The sequence below is a fragment of the Lithobates pipiens genome, unplaced genomic scaffold (genome assembly GCF_037356315.1).
Source record: "Lithobates pipiens isolate NorthernLeopardFrog02 unplaced genomic scaffold, aLitPip1_a1.2 Scaffold_18, whole genome shotgun sequence".
Classification (NCBI taxonomy): domain Eukaryota; kingdom Metazoa; phylum Chordata; class Amphibia; order Anura; family Ranidae; genus Lithobates; species Lithobates pipiens.
In genome coordinates, this window is record NW_027507758.1 from 3,794,150 (window position 1) to 3,808,235 (window position 14,086).

Below are 14,086 nucleotides of genomic sequence, written 5' to 3' on the forward strand. Positions count from 1 at the left end.
AGGTCAGGGCTCTATAAAGGACACTCGAGTTCCTCCAGTAGGGTTGAGGTCAGGGCTCTGTGAAGGACACTTGAGTTCCTCCAGTGGGGTTGAGGTCAGGGCTCTGTAAAGGATACTCGAGTTCCTCCAGTGGGGTTGAGGTCAGGGCTCTGTAAAGGATACTCGAGTTCCTCCAGTGGGGTTGAGGTCTGGGCTCTGTGAAGGACACTCGAGTTCCTCCAGTAGGGTTGAGGTCATGGCTCTGTGAAGGACACTCAAGTTCCTCCAGTAGGGTTGAGGTCAGGGCTCTGTGAAGGATACTCGAGTTCCTCCAGTGGGGTTGAGGTCAGGGCTCTGTGAAGGATACTCGAGTACCTCCAGTAGGGTTGAGGTCAGGGCTCTGTGAAGGATACTCGAGTTCCTCCAGTGGGGTTGAGGTCAGGGCTCTGTGAAGGATACTCGAGTTCCTCCAGTAGGGTTGAGGTTAGGGCTCTGTGAAGGATACTCGAGTTCCTCCAGTAGGGTTAAGGTTAGGGCTCTGTGAAGGACACTCGAGTTCCTCCAGTAGGGTTGAGGTCAGGGCTCTGTGAAGGATACTCGAGTTCCTCCAGTGGGGTTGAGGTCAGGGCTCTGTGAAGGATACTCGAGTTCCTCCAGTAGGGTTGAGGTTAGGGCTCTGTGAAGGATACTCGAGTTCCTCCAGTGGGGTTGAGGTCAGGGCTCTGTGAAGGATACTCGAGTTCCTCCAGTAGGGTTGAGGTTAGGGCTCTGTGAAGGATATTCGAGTTCCTCCAGTAGGGTTGAGGTTAGGGCTCTGTGAAGGACACTCGAGTTCCTCCAGTAGGGTTGAGGTTAGGGCTCTGTGAAGGACACTCGAGTTTCTCCACACCAAACTGGTCAAACCATGTATTTATGAAGGTGGCCCTGCTCTACTTCTGGAAAGGTTTTCACAAGAATTTGGAGGGTGTCTTGGGGAATTTGTACCAATTTGTGAGGTCAGGTACTGATGTTGTATAAGACCTGGCTCACAATTGGCATTCCAATTCAATCCAAAGGTGTTCAGTAGGGTTTATGGTCTGCAGACCATTTAAGTTCCACCATACTCCTTTTGTGTATCATGAGGAACATACAGTATAAAAGGGGCCAACATTCCTGTCACATTTCAGGCATGTCTGACCTTAGCCATAGGCTTAATATGGCTATGATTAAGGTTGACCATGGCTGAAACACTTTAGTCGTTTCGACCATGGCCAGGAGTACCAGGGGCAGTACCTTTTGTACTGTATGTTGCACGGGATACTTTTTGGACAATATTGGTGAGTGTTGCCTTTTTAATCTGTCACTTACCATCCATGTTCCTGCACTGCTAGGCCCCCCTCTCTACCTTGTCATGCAAAGCTTCTGGGTATTGTGGCCAATGTCGCCGCTAATGATGTCATAGGCATGCACCTATTTTAGGGAACGTTGTAATGGAGTCCATTGACAGAGCAATGCTCTGTTTGCCTCAGAACTCCCACTTGTGACTCCCCTCCCTGACTGCTGTTCTCCAAGGACTATTCTCCCATGCACCAATGTTGGTTCTTCTCTTTGGGATTTGCTTGTCTGCTGCCCGTCCTGACCCAAGGCCTGCTTCCTGGACCTTCTAACTAAGCTGACTGCTTCAGACTCACCAGTATCTCTTGTTAGCTTCCTATTATTTGCCATGCATTAGCCTCCGCACCTTGAGCAGGGTGAACCTGGGGGTCATGACCTGGCACCAGCACACCACAAGTTCTATCTCCACCATGGGAAGCCATGATGAAAACAAGCTGGTGCTTAGACCCCCGCACCTAACCCTAAGGGTCTTATTGAGGCCTTGTGATGGAATGCTGTTGGGGTATTGCCGAGCAATTTATCACACTACGCAGTATGATGGTCAGAGCAGGTTGAGAAGTACTAATTTCCTCTTGTTGGTCTGTACACAATGGGGGGGCACAGTCATGCTGCAACAGAAAAGGGTCTTCACCAAACTGTTACCTCAAGATTGGAAGAGCACAATGGTCTAAAATGTCTTTTGTATGATGGAGTATTACCAGGACCCTTCACTGGAGACACCCGAACTCTAAAATATGGAGGGGGTGCACATACTTTTGGCCATATTGTAGACATGGGTATTATGAGTTTAATTCATGTTTGCAATCCATATAGAATAACTCTTTATTGTGTTTTCAGTTTTGGCAGCAGATTAGCCTTGAGATCAGTCATTCTGTCCCTTCATTGGAGACACTTGAGCTCCATCATTTGAAGGGGTGTCCACATGTTGGTGGCCACATAGGTAGATGTAATGGTGAGGTTTCTTCTTCCGCCATATAGTGTAGAATTCCAGTTTTCACCAATACACCTTTCATCATACTTCCTATATACAGTAAAAAAAGATCGGGATATGAGTGGCGTGTGTGGCGCTCCCAAGTCAGCACCCTCATTGAGTGACGGCACACCGGAGGGGCAGTACAAAGCGTTACACCTGCTAGTCTGAGGTAATGTAGATCACTGTCACATTAATAAGAAGTGTGAGATGTTCAAAAGGTAATAGCCGGATTAGGTGCAAGTAATGCTTCTAATCCTCAGCACACCTCTCTAAAGGGCTGTTTTCATACCTACAGCCTTGCTCTCACTCTGTGCCTTCTAACTCCTCAAAGTGTACCTGTCACCCGGGGGGTGAAAGACTTCGGCAATTCGGCTGATGGTGACACATTGCCAGCAGCAGAATCACCTGAGACAGGTTCGCACCTACCTGCTTTGGCTTGGGATGCTACGGAATCTCTCTGGATAGCGCCATCTTACCGACCCGCTAGCGAGGAAGCCGGCAAGATCGGTAAGATTCTGTTGCTGGTGAGAGAAAAAAAAAAAACAGGAAGCAGGCGCCTCTTAGATAAGACTGTAGTCATTTACTAGACAAAGCGCATTAAAAACACTCACTTTTAAAGCGGTTGTATAGCCAAACGTTTAACTTTGACCTACAGGTGAGCCTATAATAAGGCTTACCTGTAGGTAAAAAGAATATCTCCTAAACCTGTACGGTTTAGGAGATATTCCCCTCGCAATGAGCGGCTGACTGCAGCGGCGCATGCGCACCGGGGATTCTCGGCTGAAAGTCCGGCAGACGCCAGACCCTGCCGGGAAGAAAACTCCCGTGCGCATGCGCGGGAGTGACGACATAGTGACTCCGGTGTCGGAGCCGTGATACCCGGAAGACACGCCAAGGGAACATGTCAGCTCCTTTGGCGTGGACCGAGTGAGATGCCGGCGCCTCGTTCTAAGGTATTTCATAATGAGCTAGTATGCGGTGCATACTAGCTCATTATGCCTTTTCCCTAAGCCCTTGTTCACACGGTCGGAGATTCCGTCGGAATGTGTCCTATCGGACCGTTTTGTCGGATATTCCGACTGTGTGTGGTCTCCATCGGACTGTTTCCGTCGGAATATCCGACGGACCAACTTTTCCAATTTGCCGGTAAAATTTTCCGACAAAATGCTCCGATCGGACATACTCCGATCATGTGTAGCCTACTCCGACGGACAAAGTGCCACGCATGCTCAGATCAAATTCCTAGACCAAAGCTATTGGCTACTAGCCTGAACATAGTCCCGTCCTAACGAAATAACGTCATCACGTTATGTACAATCGGATTTTCTGACAACTTAGTCCGACCGTGTGTATGCAACATCACTTCAGGACCTCTTCCGGAATTAATCCGTTGGAATTACTCCGACGGATTTGGTTGTCGGAATCTCCGACCGCGTGTACAAGGGCTTACAGGTGTAAAAAAAAAAGAAAAAAAAAAGTCAGTGGGTTTACTCCCGCTTTAAGTATCGTTAATCAGGCGCAGTAGAGTCCGGTTACACCAATCTCCCCCACAGCTTCCAGCAGGGGTCACACCCTGTGAATCTATGCATGGCCGGCGTCCTGACCAGCAGGAGTCTTTCGGCGTGTGAGCGGAGCCCAAAGCGAGGAGTTGATCACAGGGGAACTCTGGAACACAGCATATGGCGTGATGGCATCACGGAGGTAATGGCGTCGCGTTTCTGCGCATGCACACCAGGGAGCGACAGCTTGAGAAAAGAGCGCGCACTAAGGACATCCCCCTAGTGGGCATGCTCGGAAACGCGTTGCCATTACGTCCGTGACGCCATCACGCCACATGCTGTGTTCCAGAGTTCCCCTCTGTGATCCACCAGCTGCCCTCCAAGCCTCGCTATGGACTCCGCTCGCACTAATCAATTATTATTACAGACTTATCGGGCGCCCTCTTTCTGTTTTTTTTTCTCTCTACATGTTCGGAGTGTGGTTCGGCTCCCCCTGCAAGGCTGCCCTCTCTCCATGGACTGTTTTCTCACACAGAGCTTAACAGGACTCTTGTATGGACTCAGATCTCATGCCATATACCAGGGATATGGAATTAGCGGACCTCCAGCTGTTGGAAAACTACAAGTCCCATCATGCCTCTGCCTCTGGGTGTCATGCTTGTGGCTGTACGAGTCTCGCTATGCCTCATGGGACTTGTAGTTCTGCAACAGCTGGAGGTCCACTAATTGCATATCCCTGCCATATACTATAACCTGCGCCACTATCCATTGTATTCCTCTGTGGCCGGTGAGCTGTTGCCAAAGTCAGAATCACTCGTGTAACTTACAGCATGATAGTGAGTGTAAAAATTGTATCCGCGCTTAGAAACTAAAACAAAACAGCAGCTGTGCACTACAACCCAGATACCAGGCACATAGAATATATAATAAATAAGAAGTGCAGCACTAAAAATACAATATATAACACAATGCACATAACAGGCGCAAAGATTACTAAAGTACATTCAGTGCAATCAATAGTGTATGAACAATAGAGGAAATCAATAACAAAATATGCAAAAAAACAATATAAAACATGTACTAATTAAAGTGCAATAAGTGCCATCAATTGTGCAAAACCTAAAATTCAGCTAGAGATGAATTCCAAACACAAATACCAGAGCAATATATAAAAAGGGTGCAGATCTCTGCAAGAAACCATATGGGACTAAAGTCCACGTGTAAAGTCCATTGCTAAACCGTGTTGAAATGATGATCAAACAGCCAGCTGGGTGACACCCATCACCAAAGTAAAAATTGGAGGTTTACCAGAAAGCCTGCGACCCCCCCCCCCCCCCCCCCCCCTTACTCAGGGAGGTCATACAGAGCTTGACTTGGATCTCTCATCCACTGAAGAGAAGGCAACGTGCTCTCTCAGGTGTCCTTAATTGGTAAACCCAAAGGCTCTTAACAGACTATGAAGTAGTGGCAAAAACCATCAGTAGATCAGATTAGTAGAATGCAGGCAGATAGATACATAAATCCAAACTAATCCCCTGTAAATGGCCAGATAGGATCGCCCATGCACAAAAGCGTGTGTACGTATCAGTCCCGACGATCGTTTCGTCATAAATGACGTCATCAGGGTTACGCCTGATGATAGTGAGGACTGCAATGTGTCGGTACACACCACGTTTGGCTACTATGTCTGGGAGACACTGGGCCACGAGCAGTACAGAAATACTGACTTTACCCCAACTCTGAGCATAGACCCGCCAACCCTCTCTGGTCCACGGGGTCCCCATGCCTCAGCGGTCCTCCACTGTTCTTTCTGCCCCATACAAATTAAAGGAGAACAGACAGGACCACCATTTGAAATAATGAGGTCTGATGTGATGGGGACCTCTAATATGATGGGAGGACTCTCATGTGAAGGGGGTCTCTGATGTAATGGGGGGGCTTCCGATTTGTGAAGATAATTTCACCAAGGTGGTTGTGTGCATCATCCCAGGCTCAGGTTACCCATTAGTAAGTAAAACATTTTTTAAACATTTAAGATTGGGTAGCCTCTAGATTTTGCAATCTTAAATATGGTGTCACAACTAAAACAAAATGTTGAGAAACGCTAGAATAACGTTGAAGAATGTTAAGAAATGCTGGAAGAACATTGAGAAACGCTGGAAGAACATTGAGAAACGCTGGAAGAACGATGAAAAACATTGAGGAACACTGGAAGAACGCTGAAGAACATTGAGAAACGCTGGAAGAACGTTGGGAAACGCTGGTAGAACGATGAAGAACATTGAGGAATGCTGAAGAACATTGAGAAACGCTGGAAGAACGATAAAGAACATTGAGAAACGCTGGAAGAACGATGAAGAACATTGAGAAACGCTGGAAGAACGATGAAGAACATTGAGAAACGTTGAAAGAACGTTGAAGAACATTGAGGAACGCTGAAGAACATTGAGAAACGCTGGAAGAACGTTGAGAAACGCTGGAAGAACGTTGAGAAACGCTGGAAGAACGTTGAGAAACGCTGGAAGAACGCTGAAGAACGTTGAGGAACGCTGGAAGAACGTTGAGAAAAGCTGGAAGAACGTTGAGAAACGCTGGAAGAACGTTGAGAAACGCTGGAAGAATGTTGAGAAACGCTGGAAGAACGCTGAAGAACGTTGAGGAACGCTGGAAGAACGTTGAGAAAAGCTGGAAGAACGCTGAAGAACATTAAGGAACGCTGGAAGAACGCTGAAGAACATTAAAGGGGTTGTAAAGGTAAATTTTTTATTTTCTACATAGCTTCCTTTAAGCTAGTGCATTGTTGGTTCACTTATCTTTTCCTTCGATTTCCCTTCTAAATGTTTTTTTTTCTTTGTTTTCTTTGTCTGAATTTCTCACTTCCTGTTCCTCCTCAGTAAGCTGTTTAGTAAGCTGTTCTGGCTGACTAACCACCAGCTCGAATGATGGTGAGAAGTTTACTGAGGAGAAACAGGAAGTGAGATATTCAGACAAAGCAAAAAAACATTTAGAAGGGAAATCAAAGGAAAAGGTAAGTGAACCAACAATGCACTAGCTCAAAGGAACCTATGTAGAAAATAAAAAAATTACCTTTACAACCCCTTTAAGGAACGCTGGAAGAACGCTGAAGAACTTTGAGGAACGCTGGAAGAACGTTGAGAAACACTGGAAGAACCCTGAGGAACGCTGGAAGAACACCGAAGAACTTTGAGGAACGCCGAAGAACTTTGAGGAACGCTGGAAGAACGCCAAAGAACTTTGAGGAACGCTGGAAGAACGTTGAGAAACGCTGGAAGAACGCTGAGGAATGCAAAAAGAACTTTGAGGAACGCTGGAAGAACGTTGAGAAACGCTGGAAGAACGCTGAGGAACGCTGGAAGAATGCCGAAGAACTTTGAGGAACACTGGAAGAACGTTGAGAAACACTGGAAGAACGCTGAGGAACACTGGAAGAACGTTGAGAAACACTGGAAGAACGCTGAGGAACGCTGGAAGAATGCCGAAGAACTTTGAGGAACGCTGGAAGAACGTTGGAAGAACGCTGAGGAACGCTGGAAGAACGCTGGAAGAACACTGAGGAACGCTGGAAGAATGCCGAAGAACTTTGAGGAACGCTGGAAGAATGTTGAGAAACGCTGGAAGAACGCTGAGGAACACTGGAAGAACGTTGAGAAACACTGGAAGAACGCTGAGGAACGCTGGAAGAATGCCGAAGAACTTTGAGGAACGCTGGAAGAACGTTGGAAGAACGTTGGAAGAACGCTGAGGAACGCTGGAAGAACGCCAAAGAACTTTGAGGCATGCTGGTTTAAGTGATTCTTTTGATTGGCTAACCTAAGCTATGAACTGCAAAATAAAATAAAATAAAGTTTGGGTAAATTTACAAACAGAATTTTAGGAAGTCTGCTTCCTCTGGTGATGGAAGGAAGTGACAACATATTTCCAATGTTCCAGCTAAATGAGGAAGGACCTTCAATCTGCAGCATCTAAAAATGATGACTCAAAACATTTGCAGATTCCCAATAAAATGAGTGTGTTTTACACACTATTAGAAAGTGACATCACGCCGTTTACGGTGACAGGTGCACATTATGGAGTTTAATAAAGGAAGAACCTCCTACAAACTTTTTATGGAAGGATCAAAAAAACAAAACAAACTTTATTGCTGCTTTTATCAGCAATCTACCTCCAGATAAATGAGATGTCATAATGCAGAACGTTTAGAACTGTGTAAATGGTAATAAAGTGGAAGCAAAATGAAAAACCGGCATCCATCCTGCTGTATGAAATTCATATTCTTAAAACGAAAGCCTCCTGTACTAAAGGAAACATTGCCCTTAGGCTCCCACTACAAGTCATCACATGACCACCTGATCTCTGCTGGCAGGGGACTACAGATTGGCCAATTGTCTCCTTCAGCAGAAATCGGGTGATGAAATACCTGGACAGATTTACATTGCATTCAGAAAGTTTTCACAGCGCTTAACTCTTTCCACATTTTGTTATGTTGCAGCCTTATTCCAAAATTGATTAAAGTGGTGTTGCCACCAAAAAATAAAAAAGTGCTTAAAATTCTTAAAAAAAAAAAAAAAATAATTGTGAAAAAAATTTTTTTATTCACCTCTAAATACCTTTTGCTAGGGGGGTCCCTCGTAGTCTGCCTTCTTCCTTGCCCGGGCTGGTGACATCACTTCCCCTCGGCGCCGCACAGTCATCTGGGACCTGTCACGTGTCCCAGATGACTGTGCGGCGTATCACGGCGCCCTGCGCTGCTCGCACATGCGCAGTGGGTGCCCGGCTGTGAAGCCACAGCCAGGTGCCCATAGTTACGAATGCTGGTACCTCGAGGGGAGCGGGAAACGAGGGGGGGCCCTTTGTTCCCCCGCATCGCTGGACCCTGGGACAGGTAAGTGTCCGATTATTAAAAGTCAGCAGCTGCAGTATTTGTAACTAATTATGTACAGGGGAGGAGCCTGTGATACTTCTGTATATGGGAGGAGCCTGTGATACTTATGTACATGGGAGGAGCCTGTGATACTTCTGTATATGGGAGGAGCCTGTGATAGTTATGTACATGGGAGGAGCCTGTGATACTTCTGTACATGGGAGGAGTCTGTGATACTTCTGTACATGGGAGGAGTCTGTGATACTTATGTACATGGGAGGAGCCTGTGATACTTGTGTACATGGGAGGAGCCTGTGATACTTGTGTACATGGGAGGAGCCTGTGATACTTGTGTACATGGGAGGAGCCTGTGATAATTATGTACATGGGAGGAGCCTGTGATACTTGTGTACATGGGAGGAGCCTGTGATACTTGTGTACATGGGAGGAGCCTGTGATACTTGTGTACATGGGAGGAGCCTGTGATACTTGTGTACATGGGAGGAGCCTGTGATACTTGTGTACATGGGAGGAGCCTGTGATACTTGTGTACATGGGAGGAGCCTGTGATACTTGTGTACATGGGAGGAGCCTGTGATACTTGTGTACATGGGAGGAGCCTGTGATACTTATGTACATGGGAGGAGCCTGTGATACTTATGTACATGGGAGGAGCCTGTGATACTTATGTACATGGGAGGGGCCTGTGATATTTATGTACATGGGAGGAGCCTGTGATACTTGTGTACATGGGAGGAGCCTGTGATACTTGTGTACATGGGAGGAGCCTGTGATACTTGTGTACATGGGAGGAGCCTGTGATACATGTGTACATGGGAGGAGCCTGTGATACTTGTGTACATGGGAGGAGCCTGTGATACTTGTGTACATGGGAGGAGCCTGTGATACTTGTGTACATGGGAGGAGTCTGTGATACTTGTGTACATGGGAGGAGCCTGTGATACTTATGTACATGGGAGGAGTCTGTGATACTTGTGTACATGGGAGGAGCCTGTGATACTTATGTACATGGGAGGAGTCTGTGATACTTGTGTACATGGGAGGAGCCTGTGATACTTGTGTACATGGGAGGAGCCTGTGATACTTGTGTACATGGGAGGAGCCTATGATACTTGTGTACATGGGAGGAGCCTGTGATACTTATGTACATGGGAGGGGCCTGTGATATTTATGTACATGGGAGGGGCCTGTGATACTTATGTACATGGGAGGAGCCTGTGATACTTATGTACATGGGAGGAGCCTGTGATACTTATGTACATGGGAGGAGCCTGTGATACTTATGTACATGGGAGGAGCCTGTGATACTTATGTACATGGGATCTTTTCCTTTTTTATTTTTAATCAATTTGCAAAGATTTCAAACAAACTTCTTTCACATTTATGGGGGATGTTTGTAGAATTTTGAGGAAAATAATACATTTAACCCATTTTGGAATAAGGGTGTAACATAACAAAATGTGGAAAAAGCGAAGCGCTGTGAATACTTTCTGGCTTTGTATAAAGTTTAACAATGTCTATGAGTTGGTGGTCCTTTAGAATGGTGTTTCAAAAGAAAAAAAAGCTCTGAGGTGTCCATTAGAAAAAAGTGGGAGAGCCCTCGTGGTGCAATAATTCATCAACGATGATATTGAACAACAGATATTCAAAAAAGATAAAGAATATAGCTTACAGTACATTAGGTTAGGGTGCCAACAACCAAGTATGGTGGTAAATCCAACCTTCCAGGTAGGCGAATAGAGAACACCCTCGTCTCCAAGTAGGAAATGGTCGCTCTCTATGCCCGGGGGAACTCGGCCCTAGGTCCTCATTGGGGATAACAGGGTGGCATCTTCAGAAGAGCAATGAACAATATAACCATCAAACACCGATACGGCATTGGTGCCCATGGTGGCATATGATGGTATAAAAGTCGTTGTCATTTATGATGAATCATCAAAATGATTTAGTGCACCTAAAAGATGTTTTGTGGCTGATCCACAACTTCCTCGTGTTACATAAAAAAGTGTTATGCTTCCTGCTTGCTTTGCAATCACCGGCAGGATTCAAGGTCAACATGGACTCATGCCACTGACTGCAGGGCAAGCATGAAGTGTGGGACTTTTTTGGGTGTACTCAATACATTTGTTTGTTCATCACCTTAAATTAAAACAACTTTGACCCCCTACATTGATACCACTATATGCCACCATGGGCGCCTCTGCTGAACGGGTAAGTGTTTTTTGTTTTCTGTTTAACTTCTGATATCAAGTTTAAGGTGGCAATGGACATCTACCAACCTACCGACCTTGAGAGGGGAATAAAGGAATGGACAGGTTTGCAATTCTAGTTTGATATTTAAATTCCATCCTTGGAGATGGAGGTGGCACCAAGAGCTGTCTAGCCCCCTTCTTCTCCTCTCCTCGCCATACAGTTAAAACACATACCCTGAGCTGAGCCACGTGTACACGTTGCCAGCTGGTAGACTTGCATCCAGGAGGTTAAATCGTGTTTGTCCACACAAGTCTATGGCCACCTTGAAGCTTCAAGCTTGGTGGGCCCTACAGTCAACGTTCCTTAAAAGAGGACCTGGGCATTGCCTATAAAGAGCAAATCAACCGGTTCATTTCTGATGGTGGTCCCACCAATATGACATATTTACCTGCCCTTTTCACTCTTGTCGTTCTGCAATAAATGGGAAATACCTGGTAGTTCTGGGTATGGAGGAGGATGGGACTCATTCCCACATGGTAGCACTGGTGCTTGGAGATTGGCCGCTCAAACACCCTGAGCTCCCACAGGGCAGGGGAATGGAGTCCTCAGCTCTGAACAAGTTCCAACTCATACGGGGATAACTCGAAGCTTCTAACTTGTTCCATTAAGCTTTGACAAAAAAAAAAATGGAAGCTGATTGGTTTCTATGTAGAGCTGCACCAGATTTTGCACCCACCAGTTTTAGTAAACCAACCCCAAGGTGTCTTCTATTACATTTGGTAGCCAGAAAATTCCCCTCTATGTGCCCCTCTGAAGCTGGTTTCCGATTGCCACTAAATGCCAGGCTTCCTGAGTCTTCCTGTCAACTGCCACCCCCCCAGTTCCTTAGTAGCTAATAAGGGAGCCGTTACTGGAAAGGGGGTTGGCGGGTGGGGTTTAGTCATGAAATCAGACCTCTTAACCAGTGCTGGGGCAAGGTCGCCAAATAATAAGGGAGAAGATGACAAACTGCACCCCCCCATGATGTGTGAACATCATGTCTCAGCAAACCCCCCTCCCCCCCCAAAAAAAAATTCAGCACTGGTCTGCATGCTCGCCTCCCTAAGCATAGACTCCATCTCCAAGCCAAAATTCTCCCCAAACAAAAATGTCTCCTCCTCCAAGTACAAGTTCCCCCCTCCCAACATCAATCTTTGCCACCCCCAAGATCTTTCCTTCCAGCCTACCCCCCCCCCCCCCCAATCCCCTCAATTGTACTCTCCTAGCAAAAATCCCCCTACCAAAAGAATCACCCCTCCTAGCACAAAGCCTCTTACCCCATCCCCATTATTGATTTGGATACTCCCCCCCCCCCTAATAATAAATCCCCTCTACAAGACAAAATTCTCCCTATACAAATATGTAACATTTCTCACCCTCCCAGATCTCCCCTTCCAGCCCAGACCCCCCCCCCCTCCCCCAGCAAAAGTCCCCCTGCTCAAAAAAAATCACCCCTCCTAGCACAAATCCTCCCCCACTCCCCAGCTCTGATCTGCATGCTCAGCCCCCCCTAAGCATACATTCTCTCTGCAAGTCAAACTTCTTCCAAAATAAAAATGGAAAAAGCCCCCCCCCCCCCCAGCACCAATCATTGCCCTCCAGATCTCCCCTTCCAGTACACCCTCACCCTAGCAAAAAATTGCTGCCGAACCCCCCCCCCCCCCCCCCCCAGCACCAATCATTGCCCTCCAGATCTCCCCTTCCAGTCCACCCCCATCCCCATCCTAGCAAAAATTCCCTGCCGAACCCCCCCCCCCCCAGCACCAATTATTGCCCTCCAGATCTCCCCTTCCATTACACCCCCACCCCCATCCTAGCAAAAATTCCCTACCGAACCCCCCTCCCCCCAGCACCAATCATTGCCCTCCAGATCTCCCCTTCCAGTACACCCCCATCCTAGCAAAAATTCCCTGCCGAACCACCCCCCCCCCCCCCCCAGCACCAATCATTGCCCTCCAGATCTCCCCTTCCAGTACACCCCCATCCTAGCAAAAATTCCCTACCGAAATCCCCCCCCCCCCCAGCACCAATCATTGCCCTCCAGATATCCCTTTCCAGTACACTCCACCCCCCATTGTCCCCTCCTAGCAAAAATTCCCAGCCGAACCCCCCCCCCCCCCAGCACAAATCCTCCCCTCCAAACCTCTTCTTTTAGCATAATCCAAGCAAAAAAATATGCCCCCCCCAAAAAGAAAATCTCCACATGTATGACTGGCATGAAGAACACTCTAAAGTGTTGTATGACTTAAAGGGTTGTTCTGAACCCACACTGGGCTTGGGATGTGCGCCGCTCCTGAAGATACTTGTGGCGCTTTATTGCGGAACGGCGACAGCCTGGACTGCAATAGTACAACCTAAACTGTTATTAGTACAAAATAATGGGACTTTGTAGAAGCAATGTGTTATACGTGTGCCCTAGATTCCATAAATAACACCAGCTAATTATGTATCTAGGTTATATTTCCAAACTGTTTATTAAAGCGATTATCATCCGGAGAGAACGTGTTTATGGGGCCTTAATGTGACCTGACCGGGAATAACGAGGCGCTCCAAAGAGGAAGGACAACATGGAAGGCACAGCGTCCCATAGAGGAAAAGCTTTCCTTCCCAGAGGAATTCTGATTGGCTGACCGTGATAATGGAAGTTTAGTCCCCGCCTCCTTGTGAAATACGGAGGAGAAAGATGCTCGGAGTCCACAATATAGACTGGCCTTCTTAAAGTAGAACTCCAGCCCCAAAGTTTTCTTCTAGTTATAGATGGAGTGGAAGAGTTAGAACTTCCGGGAAGTTTGAAATGTTGTTGTCTGTGTACCTGTTGAAAAGATACAGCCCATTATTTGTCCTTGTGACCGCTGTCCCCTGGGAAAGATAATGATCGCTAATCCATCATTTTACAGATGTCCAGCAACAGAGATTGTAATCTTTATATACTCTACACCTTTAGGAGCCAAAAGAAATCCCCGGTACTTCGAGGCAACGGAAAGACGGGAGAACACAGTTCCGGCACATTTAGCACTGAAGGGGTGCTAGGGTGGTGTGCTGGAGGGTCTATTGGCGCTGGCTACTGAGAGATCTTCAGTTGCTGGTGGGGATCTATTGTTGCTGGGGCTGATCTACTGTTGCTTT

General features: G+C 46.9%; 1 protein-coding gene across 4 annotated transcripts in view; it reads right to left on the reverse strand.

The window, feature by feature from the left end:
* Positions 1-14,086, reverse strand: part of LOC143986952 (BRISC and BRCA1-A complex member 2) — a 344,474-nt gene that overhangs the window by 3,962 nt on the left and 326,426 nt on the right. The window contains exon 12 of one of the 4 annotated variants that reach the window (XM_077485369.1): positions 7,647-7,668. The exons of the other annotated variants lie outside the window; for them this stretch is intronic. Within the exon in view, the coding sequence (XP_077341495.1) occupies positions 7,662-7,668 (7 nt within the window). The 3' untranslated portion in view covers positions 7,647-7,661. Of the gene's footprint in view, positions 1-7,646; positions 7,669-14,086 lie in introns of those variants that run through there. 4 annotated transcript variants of the gene reach the window in all.